Source organism: Lithobates pipiens, unplaced genomic scaffold, assembly GCF_037356315.1.
Source record: "Lithobates pipiens isolate NorthernLeopardFrog02 unplaced genomic scaffold, aLitPip1_a1.2 Scaffold_16, whole genome shotgun sequence".
Classification (NCBI taxonomy): domain Eukaryota; kingdom Metazoa; phylum Chordata; class Amphibia; order Anura; family Ranidae; genus Lithobates; species Lithobates pipiens.
This window is the reverse complement of record NW_027507748.1, coordinates 424,306,850-424,322,037: the sequence shown is the minus strand read 5'-3', so window position 1 is coordinate 424,322,037 and position 15,188 is coordinate 424,306,850. Positions and strand designations below refer to the sequence as shown.

At 41.3% G+C, this 15,188-nt stretch overlaps 1 protein-coding gene across 2 annotated transcripts in view; it reads right to left on the bottom strand.

Moving 5' to 3' along the window:
* Nucleotides 1-13,768: 13,768 nt before the first annotated feature.
* CFAP47 (cilia and flagella associated protein 47) overlaps nucleotides 13,769-15,188 on the bottom strand; it is a 681,345-nt gene continuing 679,925 nt past the window's right edge. For both annotated transcript variants that reach the window (XM_077482554.1, XM_077482555.1), the window contains exon 65: nucleotides 13,769-14,063. In XM_077482554.1, the coding sequence (XP_077338680.1) occupies nucleotides 13,854-14,063 (210 nt within the window). In that variant the 3' untranslated portion in view covers nucleotides 13,769-13,853. The remainder of the gene's footprint in view (nucleotides 14,064-15,188) is intronic.

The following is a 15,188-nucleotide window of genomic DNA, read 5'->3' as shown; positions in this document are numbered from 1 at the left end:
ACTTTCCAAAAAGGGGTCATTTGGGGGGTATTTGTACTTTCCTGACTTGTTCGGGTCACAAGAAGCGAGATAGGCCACCAGTACATCAGATGTGATCAATTTTGTGTGATTCGCACCACACCTTGTAGACTCTCTAACTTTCAGAAAGACCAAATAATATCCACCAATTTGGGTTATTTTTACCAAAGATATGTAGCAGTATAAATTGTGGCCAACATTTATGAAGAAAAATTAATAATTTGCATAATTCTGTCACAGAAACAAAGAAATATGCGTTTTTTTTAAAAAAAATTCTGTCTTTTTTTCATTTATAGCGCAAAAAATAAAAACCCCAGAGGTGATCAAATACCACCAAAAGAAATCTCTATTTGTGGGAAAAAAAGGACAAAAAATTCATTTGGGTACAGTGTTGCATGACTGAGTAATTGTCATTCAAATTGTGAGAGCACCGAAAGCTGAAAATTGGTCTGGGCAGGCAGGGTGTTTAAGTGCCCAGTAAGCAAGTGGTTAAAGACTGGCTTGCTGACATCCCTCCTGGCTCCTTATCCTGCTTTCAGTTGCTCTCCTTGGATCCCTGACTTCAGGCCTGGCTGATTACCCGATCTGGTTAATTAACTTTGGACTGGCTGACTACCCGATCTGGTTACTGCACTCTGGCTATGCTTGAATACGCTTTTTCTATTTACCTTCTTATTTTTATTAATAAACAAGTGTGATTTAATTGTACTTCTGTCTCAGTCTGATTCATGGTTTCTGACACCCACTCGTCCTCAAAGTGCATTAGCCTTGCCCCCACCCGATGGAGTGGGGGCATCCCCTCAAAAGCAGGGCTTGGTGCTGGGTTTAGAACAATTTTGAACCCAGGGCATTTTCTGGTCCTGGCCTTACCCCTGGCCCTAGCACCCTGTTAGTGGCGGAACCGCCCTGACACTGTGACATTTGAGGAAGCAATCCCTGGGTTTTTAAACAAGGGACATCTGGTGCTTTTCTTTACAGGAAGTAGAGAACTCTTCCCTTCAGAAATCGTTTGGATATATTTGTCCAAGTGATCACCAAATAAATGTTCCCCATGAAACAGGAAACCTGCCAATAACTTTTTACAAGGAAGCTCGGCTGACCAGTTCTTAAGCCATAAAAGTTTGCGCATATGTACAGACAAGAGAGCCAGACGAGAAAGCTGATGTATTGAATCCTTTAAAGCATCAACAGCAAAACACAGCGCTCAAGGAATATCTGTCTTACTTTCATGCAGATCATCCTTCTGGTTAGGCCTATATGCCTAGGCTGTTTAACCTGATCCTGGCAAAATAGGGACTGGAAAATACCAATTGCTGCAACAGCTGGCTAAATAGCTGAACTGGCCAAAGAAAAGGTTTCTTTAATAATAACTCCAATTTATTGTCAACAGGGTCTTTCAAGCCTTGTGCGTTATCTACCAGACAAGTTCTTGTTTAAGGTTGGCATCCTCCATTTTTTGGCGAACTTTTCATCCATTGGATATAAAAGGGAAAACCTTTTAGGAGGAACAAAAGTCCTGTCAGGATGTTTCCAATCTGCGTACACTGTCTGATCCAACAGGGGGTGTAGAGGGAAAGTCTATATGACCTGAAGAGGCCTCAGAGATCCCAAAGAGGCTCAGTCCCCTCTGCAAGAGGCAACTTAAAGGCAGAATGAACCATTTCGGTCAGAGTCAGGAACAAAAGCCTCTGCGACTGAGAGGCAGATATCGACTGGATATCTTCCAGTCCAGATTGCTCGGAAGCAGACTCATCTGCCAGGCACTCTATCGAATCCATAGCTTTAAGCTCCTCCCCATCCTTAAACCATTCCTGCTCCAAACAAGTACTTGGGTGTAGTATTAAAACACCTCAGAAGGGAGACCATTTAATGGGGCTCACCAAGCCCCTATGCAACAATCCTGTTAAGCACCTTTAGCCTATCAAGCAACACCTGGTGACTCACGTGACCCGGGTAAGGAAAAATCAATCACTGCAGGTGTCTCTTCAGAGCCTGCTCTGTGTCCCACAGCTGCCTGCTGGAAGTACCACATGCTTGGCCTACATAGCTTAAAATAATCTGGTGTTCTGTGCGTGCGCACGGTCCCAGCGAAGGAGCGTGACTGTATTCACGTACGACATGCGAATCCATGTGCGCCATGGCTGCCAAACAAACTGCTGAGTCCAATGGCGCTTTGCAAATGCACGTGCGTCATGGCGAACCAAGGCAAAATGGTGCAACATCGTGTGCCATAATGCAGTTAAAAAATAGCCAGACACAAGAAAAAAGGGTACACTTTGCAAACCCCCACAGCTAGCCCAAAACTCCCCCGTATGATCACCGCACACAGGTGTGCAGCTTTTAGCTAGCTTGACTGATTGTTACAATCACTGGGACACCCCACAATGATAATATAAAGGGGTTTCACTTGCCCATCCAGGCTCAAGGCCACTTAGAAACTAAGGGCCCAATCTGTACCCTTCACAGCGGGTTCCTGTCACTTGGACCTTCAAGAACTAGGTACCCTTTTCATGTTTGGGGTCCACTCCCTTGGACCTGTACAGCACCCTGCAGGAAATGCCTTAGCACTGTAGTGTCCAGGATTTTCACTCCGCAGGGTACAGCACTCGGAATCTACATTACAGGCAAAACCTTGCAGGATGTTGAGTCTTCTTTGCGAGGTTCGGGTACCATTTATCTAAGCATAAAAGCCTATGTCAAATGGAACCGATCGGTCAATCCCTTGATTCATCTCGGAACCATTTGTGGGACTAGAGACTTGGAGCTCAGAGAGCTCAAACAAACCGTGCCATACACCTTGTAGACACTGGTAAAAAACAAAAGTACTTCCTGTATGGGAGGGGTTATATGGGGGATAACTTCCTGTCTGAAGACCTTTGCTCTACCAGTGTCCATTCACCCGATGATGACTTATAACCCAGCAGCTAATGAATATTAGCCTGACTCTGTGTCCCATGATGTATGAAAAAGAAATTATAATATATATATAAAACTTGATAGAAAAAATGCTATTGCTGACTTGCTATTTTTTAAGGTGCCAGTTGTTATTCATTCTTATCATTCTTATCCTCATTCGTATCCTTGCTCATAAAAATGCAAACAAACAGCAATGAAAGGACACCTGATATTTATATATTTCTTTTTGGGTCACTCATTTGACAAGCAACAATGGATGAATAAGGATGATATGACTGATGATTGTTCCAGGGCTTACACCTTTAACAAGTCATCAATTAAAGCTTTTTTAAGGAGCCCAGATGTGAAAAATATACAAAAAGATCACGCAGAATAGAATTAGAAGCACAATAGCTATAAGTAATCAGAAACAAATTGGTCGAGATTCACTAAAAGAGGTGCACACAGAATCTGGCGCAGCTGTGCATAGTAATTAGGTTCTATGTTTTATTATCAAAGCTTAACTGAACAAGCTGAAGTTAGAAGCTAATTGGTTACCATGCACAGCTGCACTAGATTTTGTGCATACCACTTTTAGTAAATTTCCCTCATTGTGGTACTCTATATTCATAACATACTCTATGACTGCAAAGGGGCCCACAGGAGGCCCATAAATATCTGACTGCACAGTGTTATGTAGAGGTAGCAATAACATTTCATGAATACACTTGGATAAGTAAATGTTCAGATGATTCAGTATTCTCTAAATTGTAACCATAAAAGCAAATACTTTTTCAAAGTCACTAGATAAATTGCATTTGAGAAGGAGATTGGAATAGAAAGGGTTCATGTAATGGTGTTACTGCAGGGCCAAATCACACATAATTACCCTGTATTAAGAAATGTGACATGTAAACTTCATTAATCAGTCATTAAGCATGAAGTTGGAGGAGTGGGTGAAATAATATGCCCATGTAGATCAGTATGTGAAATTGCTGAGATAATAGAAGGTACCCAGAAGATTCAGGAGAGGTGTGTTTTTAGTTAGCGTCTAAGATATTCAGTGTTGGGGACAGTTTAAAGGGGCAAAGCAGAACAAAACAGGGGAAAGTTTTAGCATATGAGAAGTCTAGAATATGGGAGTGGTAGATGGTAACAAGAAAAGACAACTATAGAAGATTGGTCGCAGATCTGAGGACACATTTTGGAGAATAAATTCAGACAAGGTAAACAATGTGCAGGTATAGCATTAATTAGGTTCTTTTGGTGACATTTATATTTAATCCTAGAAGAAACAGACCTCAGAGAGTGGAAGTACATAAACATCCTTATTATGGACACAAAGCAAATATGTTAAGCAGATAAGGCATTTTGGATAGGTATTGGCATAGGACAAAAAATATATTACAGGAAATTTCTTGGTAAATCAAAAAACGGAATTAAGATGGTAGGATACCTCATTCCACTACTGCAGCCAGGGAGCCATACATTATGCACATACAGGTGATACTCAAAAAATTTGAATATCGTGCAAAAGTTAATTTACTTCACTAATGCAACTTAAATGGTAAAATTGATTATTCTCTAGTTGTGTGTACATTTTTAGGAACACTGGTCAGTCCAGACTGTATTGTTAAGGGCATGACAGCCCAATTTTATTTAAAACGAAAACAAACTTCACAGAAAATCTTCTCTCGCAGGGTGTTCCACCATCATTGTATAACATACATTTCAGCCTCCAAGCTCACTCACTCTTACTTAATCAAAAACTCCCTCCTGGAGCTTACTTGCTCAGCTTTGCGCTGCTTGGTATCAGGCCACATCTGCCCCCTACAGACATCCATACTCAGATTGCCACCTGCAGCCTTATGCTGCATACACACGACCGGTTTTCCCGTCAGAATAAACTCTGAAGGTTTTTCCGATGGGGTTCTGACAGGGTTCCGTTGAAACTGTTGTGCATACACACAATCACACCAAAGGCTGATCGTTAAGAACATGGTGGTGTACAGCATGTATGACAAGACTAGAAAAAGCAAGTTCAGGACCCAGCGTGCCACCGTTTGGGCTCCTTCGGATGATCTCATGTTAGTAGAAGTTTGGTTAGAGATGATTCGTGCTTTTCAGACTCCAGCTTATTACGATTGTTTCACTGCTGTTCAGTTTGTGCTTGTGGGTTTGTATCTGGTTTTCAGTGCGTGTAGTCAGTTCGTATCTGTATTTCAGTGTGTTCTGGTCCGCTCATTACTGATCTTCAGCTCGCTCTTCACAGGCCTTGCTGTTCTTCAGTGCATTCGTTTAAGTTCGTTCCGACCAGCTGACCGTTCTGAAACCATGGTGTGGGTACGTACTCATTGTAGAGTTCGTGCTGTGTGGGGGCTTGGTGTTGCAGTTCATACTTTGAATCAACCCCAGTCCAAGAACAGGGCGAGGAGGAGTTCATAGGGCAAGAATTGATTACTCCTTCATGACCAATTCTTGCACATGCCTTTGCTTTGTGAGATCCAGGAGAATAATCCTAATGATTTCAGGAATCATCTCAGGATGAGGGACCCATCACCCTCTGATGGCTTTACTCACCCCTTATATCAGCAGGCAGGATACCTGCATGTAGCAAGCCATCACCCCAGAGCCGAGGCTAGTCGCCACCTTGCGTTATTTGGTGACTGGGAGAAGTCAACAGGACCTCAAGTTCTCTACAGGCATCTCCCCCCCACGCTCTGGGGATCATTATTCCAGAGACCTGTTCTGCCATCACTCAAGTCCTGCAGAAGGACTATATTAAGGTAAGTTTTTTTCCTTTAACATCACATTATATGTATTTAATGTTTGTTAATGTATTCTATTTATTTCATCATTCCCTAATTACCATGATTGGAATGTGCTGTGAATGTCCCATTTAGCCTCATGCATGCTGGAAGCTTTTTTAATATTCCTTTTTTAGCCTACATGCATATTTGACTCCCCAGCATGCTATCCTGGGGCCATATACACCCATAGCCTAGTCCCTTTAACAGTGTATATTGTCAGCTCCATTGTACTGCTTTCCCTGATACACCCCCTAAAATGTGTCCAAATGTATTGTGTGCCCTTAAATTAATTTATAACCCTCCCCACCCCCTAAAATGTGTCCAAATGTAATGTGTGTCCTTAAATTAATGTATAACCCTCCCCCACCCCCTAAAATGTGTACAAATGTAATGTGTTCTTAAAATCATTTATAACCCTACCCCACACCCTAAAATGTGTCCAAATGTAATGTGTGTCCTTAAATTCAGGCAGAGGGCTTTTTTTTTCTGGGCTCCCAAATTCACCTCAAACCCCCCCCCCCCCCATACAATTTTATCAAAGGGCCATCAGAGGGGGTGAGGAATATGATAAGTTTGGGCTTTATATTTTTGTCCTTTTAAATACTCCTTAAATATTATACTGATGTTGTGCAATAATGTTTTTGTGTAATCTGCTTGCAATGTTATGTGCAAAAGTACTTATATTCTTTTTCTTGTTTGACTCCACAGTTTCCGTCAACAGAACAGGAATGGCAGACTTTGGCCTCCCATTTTGCTGACCGTTTGGACTTTCCCAGCTGTGGAGGGGCTATAGATGGGAAGCATGTCTACATTGTGCCACAATACCATTCAGGGTCTTACTATTATAACTAGTTTTATAGTGTAGTGTTAATGGCGGTGGTGTTGGCACACTATGAGTTCCTCAATGTGGACATGGGGAAGAATGGCCGGATGTTGGATGGAGGAGTATTTGCCCAGATGGAGTTTTACCTGCATCTCCAGACTGGTAGCCTGGCATTGCCACCTGATGCGGGCAACGTGGAAGGACTCCCCTTCATCTTTATTGCAGATGAAGCCTTCATTATGGGCAAGCACCTGATGAGGCCATTCCCCCAAAGGACCATCACCCTGGAGAGGAGAGTTTTTATCTACCGGCTGGCCAAAGCGAGAAGAGTCGTTGAGAATACCTTTGGGATAATAGGCAGCTGGTTCTGCCTGTTTCTGACAGCAATCCATATGGCGGACTAAAAAATCAACCATATCATCCTGTGCTGCTGCATCCTGCACAATTATTAAAGGAAAAATGCACAGAAATATCTAGCCTCAGTTGGGCCTGATGCCAGACTTACTCCAGAGAAATCCCTGATGGGCCTGGATACTGACTGCACTGGCTTGGCACCCCCAAAACACCCGTGAAGTTCGGGAGAATTATGTTAATTATTTTATGGGTAGGGGGGTCGTTGCAATGCCGGACAATGTATAAACTTTTTAGTAATTACATTTTTTTCTGATAAAATCTAGAATTTTCTTGATTAATTGATTTTCTTTTTGGCTGTCTCCTAGGTTCTCCTAGTGCACGTGTAGTGCCAAGTGGATTTTCCTTTAGTAACTAAGCCCCATTGTCACTGTAAACACAAAATGACTTACAAAACTGGTATTGAAAGAAGAAGCCACACATTGCTGTATTTCAAAATGTTTACATTCACACATGTGCATTTATAAAAACGTGTTAAAAAAAAAATTCACAATATTTATTTTGTTTACATTTTTTCCTCAACAAATTTTTTTTCACCATTTATTATATATATATATATATATTTTTAGAAACAGGCATGTTTTAAAACATAACATACACAACTCTGGAACTTACAAAGTTCAACGTATAAAAACTGAAGGTAATAGACATTATAGTGTCAAAAATGTCTTGATATTGCCGTAAATATGATGGAGTGATGTCACCCCTGTAAAAGCCAAATTTTGAAGATGCACACAAATTGGGAGTCCAAATGGGTAATGTCAACATGTGCTATCTCCCATCATGGGGGATCAATGGACATGTTTTGGGGGTGCAATCTCTTCCTCTCACCTACTAGCGTTATGAGGAAGGGGTTGCACCCACAAAACACATACATTAAGATCCCCTAATGGCAGATAGCACATGTTGACACACCGTGTGCATCTTAAAAATTTGGCTTTTAAATTGTACAAATATATACAAATAATACTTAGCCGCCAGACTGGCCCAATTCTCTACAGTGTACTCAAGACTGGAAAAACCAGACTGGGTTCATATCGAAAGGCAGACTACCCCCCAATTCACCGTGGACTGTTTAATCTGGTGCCCCCAAAAACAGAGACCGCCAATTTTACCCCCCTCCCTCTCTCATTCCTATGCCCTTTGGGATAGTATCCGTGATCTTCCAGCCCTGGTAACTAAGGGGCAACTCCTTGCCCAGATATTTCACAACCCAAACTACCCCAATCCAATTTTTCCTCACAATCAGCCTCCCATTTACTTTGATAGGGGAGCTCATCTGAAAAATATGTGGCCAACGCCATTTTATAGAGCATTGAAATGAGGCCTTTGCCTCCGGAAGAATCCTGGCATATCTGTTCAAAGGACGTGGGGGGGGGGGGGGGGGGGTGAGGCTATGATGGGAGATATAAAAGTGTCTTATTTGTATGAAATGGTAATTTTCCGAAGTGGGATTTGATGTTGTATACGAAGGAGTATGAATGTAGCGAATGTATCTCCAAGACAAATAATGGCTCTCCTAGGAAGGAAGATCCTGGGGGCGTGAGTGAAATTAGTCCAAGTTTATTTTTATATCGGTGCCAGAGAGCGAGTGATTGGGAAACTATAGAGTTAAGGGGCGTAAGGTTGTGTGTAGAGTTGGAGGGGGACCATATTATGCATGAAAGGCAGTAAGGCCCAACGGAGGTGGATTCAAATTTGACACAGGGCACTCTGAAAACTGGAATGTTCCACTGTGCTATCTGGGAAAAATGGGCTGCTAAAAAGTAAAGTAAAACCAGAGATTGGGTAGACCCAAGCCACCAGAGGACTGAGCTTATAGAATGTGTTTGGAGAACTTGGGTCGTCGGTTCTGGCAGATAAATCTATTGATATCCTGCTGTAGTTTGTCAATAAAAGGTTTAGGGATCTTGATATGGAGGGATCTGAAAAGGTATAAGAGTTTCGGTAGTAGGGTCATTTTGACTACCATGACTCTCCCTAGGAATGAAATGTTTTTAAGCAGATTTCGGAGGTGGGCATGATGGATAGTTAGCTGCATAAATGGATGAGAATTGTGGGGTGATGTAGATGCCAAGGTATGGGATTTTATCAGTTGACCACTGGAATGGGAAGGATCCCCGGAGTGTCTCACACTGGGCAGAGGGAATATTAATAAGAAGAGTTGTCAATTTTGTTATGTTTACTGTGAGTCCAGATAGGGACGCAAATTTGGAAAGGGGGATTTGAGGTTGGGTCAAGAAGAGCATGATATCATCTGCATACATACAGAGTTTAAAATGGGAAGATTCTAGGGGATATCCAGATATAGCTGGGTGCTGTTTAATGGCGATTGCAAGGGGTTCTAGTGCTAGGGCAAAGGAGACAGGGGATGGGTGCCTCTGCCCAGTGTGAAAAAGCCCGAGTTGCATCCTAGTAATTTAATTCTCATTTTGGGGTGGCTATAGAGGGTCTGAACTCCCCTTAAAAATTCATCCCTAAAGCCCATCTGTTTAAGGACTGAAAACAAATAAGGCCATAGCACACTATCAAAGGCCTTATTGATGTCAAGGCTCAAGAAGAGGGTTTGTTTTTGGTGTAGAGTAGCGTTTTGAAGCACATTTAAGGTAAGGAAAATGTTATCCATGATAAGTCTAATGGGAATAAATCCTGCTTGGTCGGGAGAGGTCAAGGTCTCGATAATGTTGGCTAGTCTGTCTGCCAGGATGCGACTAAAAATTGTAAGGTCATTATTAATGACCAATATCGATCTGTAGTTCTGTGAGAGTGTGTGGTCTTTAAGGGGTTTGGGTAACAGGGACATGTTGGCCAGGGTCAGTTCATTTGGGAAATGGTCTCCTTTGATTATGTTATTAAACATAGTGGTCAACCGTAGGATCAAGACCGGGGCATAAAGTTTCTAATAACTGGCTGTGAACCCATCAGGGCCTGGGGTGACTGAACATTTAAGGGATTTAATTATGGTGAGCAGTTCTTCATCGGTAAAGTGTGTGTTAAGGGATTCTACTTGGAAGGATGTCAAATAGAGTAGAGGAAGGGAGGATAGCCAGTCATGTGAGGCTAGGGAGGGGTAGGAGGGTGGGTGGGAAAGTAAGTTGGAGTAAAAATTTTCAAAAATAGTCAGGACTTTTTTAGGGTGTGAGAATACGTGATCTGGGGCATTACAGAGCTTATATAGATGAGGGGGGTGTATAGTCTGATTCAGTTTACAGGTGAACATAGAGGACGCCGAGATGGAGAAGGAATTTAGCTTTGGACCATGGTCAGGTGAGTTTGCTGGCCAATCAAGCACAGTAATCCCATGGTCATTGGACCAGGTTTTGGCGCTTTTGGCAGTATGGGCAGGTGCCAAGTCCTGCTGGAAAATGAAGTCAGCATCCCCATAGAGCTCATCTGCGGAAGGAAGCATGAAGTGCTTCAAAATCTCCTGGTAGATGGCTGCGTTGACCCTGGACTTAATGAAGCACAGTGGACCAACACTAGCAGATGACATGGCTCCCCAAATCAACACAGACTGTGGAAACCTCACACTGGACTTCAAGCATCTTGCGGTGTGTGCCTCTCCATTCTTCCCCCATACTCTGGGTCCTTGATTTCCAAATGAGATGCAAAATTTTCGAGTATCACCTGTATATGCTGTTGTGCTACCTCCACAAGCCAGCCACAGATACAATTCCAAGCTGTTGCCCTTCTTACTTTTGCCCACAGCACTCTCTCTTCGTTTTCTCCATAGACCCAAGCCAGCTATTTGCTGACAGCTCTGCCCCCTACATTTCCACATCCTAGTTTCCATTCCACTGCACCCCATGCAAGAATGGCAGTCACAGATCCCTTGGGAAAACCGCTATCTGATTCTTGCTTGCACTATCACACACTGTCATATGATTCACAGTATTCTCCTGTACATACTGCCCATCACATACCTCCCTCTCTCTTCTGCTCATACTGCCTACTGTCATGCACTCTGCTCTCTTTCCTTCACACACTGCCCCTTCTCATACCTTCCACATTTTCCTCTGGCACATTTTACTTGCTGTTATACTCCCTGAACTTTTCTCCTGCACATACTGCAGTGTATCTTTCATACTCCTTGAACTCCTTTCATGCACACACTGCCCTTCCCATACCTTCCACACTTTGCTCCTGTTAATACTATCTCCTGTTATACCCTCCGCACTCTTCCCCTATGCATACTGCCTGTTGTCATATTCTTCGCACTGCTCTGCTGCAACTACTGACCAGCCTTAATGGAGATCTGAAATCAACTCTTGGTTAACAATATTGTATGGTCAACATTTTCTTTCCAACCTTGGAAACAGGAGGTCCTTTTTCTGTAAGTTTTCCTTTTTTTATTTATACTGTTTGCTTGTATGTACAGTACAGTATGTCTCACTTCATTAAATCTGTCTTTTTTTACAGTATGTAACTGTACTTTTTCTATGCCTGATTAGGGATATTAAATATCAAACTTAATATGCTGGCTTTTGATTGCTCCAAAGAATGCATGCATCTTAACACAAAAAAGGAAAAAGAGCTGCGCCAATAAAAAGCTAGATAACACCCAGCACTATAGAGTCTCTGATTCATTAAGTAAATAAAAGTCCATAGCAAGAGAATTTTTATAGCAAGAGAAGTTTTTTGTTTTTATTTTGGTGAAGAAAAAGCCGATCGCACAGCAGTGATTTCACACTTTCTTATCGCTACTGTGCCCAGCCACCGACAAAAAGATGCACTTACCAGATGGTAGAGCGTAAGGAGCATTATGGTATCAAGCCAATTACAACCCCTCGCCTACACCAGATGTCTTCCAAATCAGGGACAAACGTTCCATGTGTTCCTTATGATGCTCCACATTTTCATTTACACCCAATGTTTATGCCTCAGTTCCTATGAAACAATACCACATCATAGCTGCTTTCTCTTTGAAGACTTTACTGTTTGTTTCACCTTTCTTCTCACACTGATTTCTCAATGGGATGATCTCTACTCATCATAGGCACCTGCATCTGAAGGGGCTGTTTTGTAAATGTAGTGTGTGTTGTTGTAGTGTATCATTAATGCCTATAAGCTTAGAGGTTAGTCATTGCATGGTATTCTCTGTAATTACAGGAGTTGGATGATAGAGAAGAAGAAGACCAATCTGAATGCATGCAGATTAGCACTAGTGTGTGGGTGTTATCAAAGGCAGGGAAGATCAAATTGTCAGGCAGGAAGCCATGTGTCTAATGTGTGTGTAATTGTGTTGGCAGTGGAAAATGTGACTGCATAGGGTTCTGGCTCACGGTATAGCCTGGGAAATCTCAGAAGCATAGACAAATCACTTAGGCAGCGACACAACCATTAAAGTGCACCAGACTGTATTTGGAATTTGCATGTGCCTGAGTTTGTGACTAACTATAGAAGTAATATTGCCTGGTTTAGCTATCCCGTAATTGCTAGTGAGAGCAGTGGTTTACAAAGCTTGCATGCTAGCCTGCTTATGCACAGAGTGTACTGACTAAAGGATTCAGAAGCAAGTTTTCACCACAAGAATGTAATTTTTGAGTAGTAACCGTCTACATTTTTTTGTGTGCGTGTTGTTGTTTTTCACACTTGTAACCTGTGTCTAGATTGAGGAATTGGGTTCCACTGTTCTGATCAGTTTCCACAAACACTTGAAGGATGGCAAAACATTGAATATTAGATCAGCTTCCCTTATCCTTGTACTCTCTGGACCCCTTTCATGATCAGAATAAACCAATGAAACATCTAAGCCCACGTACACACGGTCGGAGATTTTGCCAACCAAATCCGTTGGATTTTGTCTGTCGGATTTAGTCCGACAAGTTGTGTCCGAAACTGTTGCATACACACGGTCGGGCCAAGTTGTCTGATTTAGCGGTTGCCAAGAACACGGTGACGTAATTTCGTTACGATGGGACTACATTCAGGCTAGTAGCCAATAGCTTTGATGTAGGAATTTGATCTGAGCATGCGTGGCACTTGGTCCGATCAAAATTCGCTACACATGATCGGATTAGGTCCGACCGGCCCAGTTGGTCGGGAAATATTTTCAACATGTTGGAAAATTGGGTCCGACGGAGATTCGGACGGAATCAGTCCGATGCATACCACACACAGTCGGATTATCTGACGACACGGTCCGATAAGACGCATTCCGACGGATTCTCCGACCGTGTCTACGTGGCATAAGAGCTCATTGTCTTACATCCTGAAGGCAATTTTGAAGGATTTCAACTCAAGTCTGTCTCTTATCTCCCTGCCATATTGATTCTCCTATTCGTCTAAACAGAGGAGAAGAAAACAGTGTAGTGGCTTACAATCTTCTTTAAAGACTTTTGTGGTTGGTGACTGCAAATAAAGCTCACATTCACTCACATTAGGTCATGTTTATACAATAATGCTTTGGTTATTGAACATTTTAACAAATGCATTTCCATTGGAATCACAAAAATCCTTTTTTTTATTTTTTAAAAGTACAGAAAATATACTGAGCTAAAGATTATTGTGTATATAAATAATGCAGGCATTAAACTTCCAAGTGCTGTGACCCACAGAAACCAATCAGAATCCATCTTGTACTGCTTTGACTACATTAAAGTGAAATCTGACTGGATGCTACGGGCTACTGCACCCTTCACATTTTATTGTTTTATTTACTGCACTCAGAAAGTTGTCAGAGTGTGATCACTTTCTGCAGATTTCTGACCTTAATATACCAGTACATTTTTGTTTTTTTAACACAATGACTGTGTATGTCCAGCTCCAAAACTGTGTTTGAATTCCAAACACCAAAGAAAACAGATTACGATTTAAGCTGCAAAATATATTTATTACTGCAAATGTTAGCATAAAGAAATGTATAAAAGAAAGTGCATCCATTATTTCCAATCCTTTTACTTTGTTCTTAATATCAATGAAGCCCCTTTATTAGGCGATGACACAGCAGTTGTTGTTAGTTTTAGGTTTTCACGTAAAAAATTACGTTTTTGATTTGATGTTGGTTGCTTGATACCCATGGAACATATTCTGGAGGAAACATTTGTTGGTGGAGTGGTCTTTGGGGCAACTCCATTGATCTCATAGGTCCATGCCATTGTCTGAGTCTAGAAAAACAAATAAGGAAATTTGAAAAAAAATACAAAATGGTTCATATAATAAAAACTGAACATATTTACTAGTGAAGAAGAATGACCAGAATAACATATTTCATCAGCTTATAGAAAGAGTAGATGATTCTAAAGTCTTATTTACTGTACAGTGAACTGATCTCTTTGTACTACAGCTTAAACAGCAACCATAAAGAAGAACATCCACGTTTATATAAACTTACACCAATAAGGACAGTTCCATTTGTGAGCTTTTCCCTCTGGTATTAAGCTCTGACTTTCTGAATGAATGAATACGACTGGCCTAATTTAACCACTGAAGCAATATGCTTGCTTCACATCTAGCAATCTAGCATTACATTTTGTTATTTGAAGATTTAGAGGGTAAGAACCAAAATAAACAGAGAAAAAATAGGTTAGTTTGACATGTATAACTTGCTAAAATGTGCAGAAAGCAATCTAGGTAAGAGATATACAAATTATTACTATCATAAAGGAAAACTTTTATAATTTGAAGTCAACCTGTGCTCCATTTTAAGTCGAATAAACTGACTCCATAGCTAAGCTTCACTAGTTGCTCTTACTCTGTCCAATAATAGTGTCCTTTAAGCAGCCTATTTGGAATGCCAGTTTACAGGGCTTAGCCATGAAGTCCGCACAGTAACAAAGCAAAACTAAATCAGATACATTTGTAAACGTTTAATATAAAGCTATAATATAATTTAATATAGAGTTTTTCATTTTATGCAGGACTGTCTGAGAAGTCTCACATACAAGTTTTTGTTCTCTAACATCCTGTCTGCCTACTACAAATTATAACTATAAAGCCTCATACACACGATTGGACTTTGTACAAACTTTCCCATGGATTTTTGTACAAAGGACCAGCATACATTGCAAAAGTCAGAGAGTGGCAGTTTAGGATTGGGAAATGGTGGCGGGGGGTGCACACATAGTATTTTCCTTCATGAGAAAGCATTTTCTTAAGACACATTTGTAATCTTTTTCGTTCACTTACTTACCCACAAAGACAACTAAAAGTAGGCAGCAGTATCACAGTATCAGATACAGTCCTCTATGTTTGTTTTTAACACTGCCATAACAAATTCATGTAGAATAGGT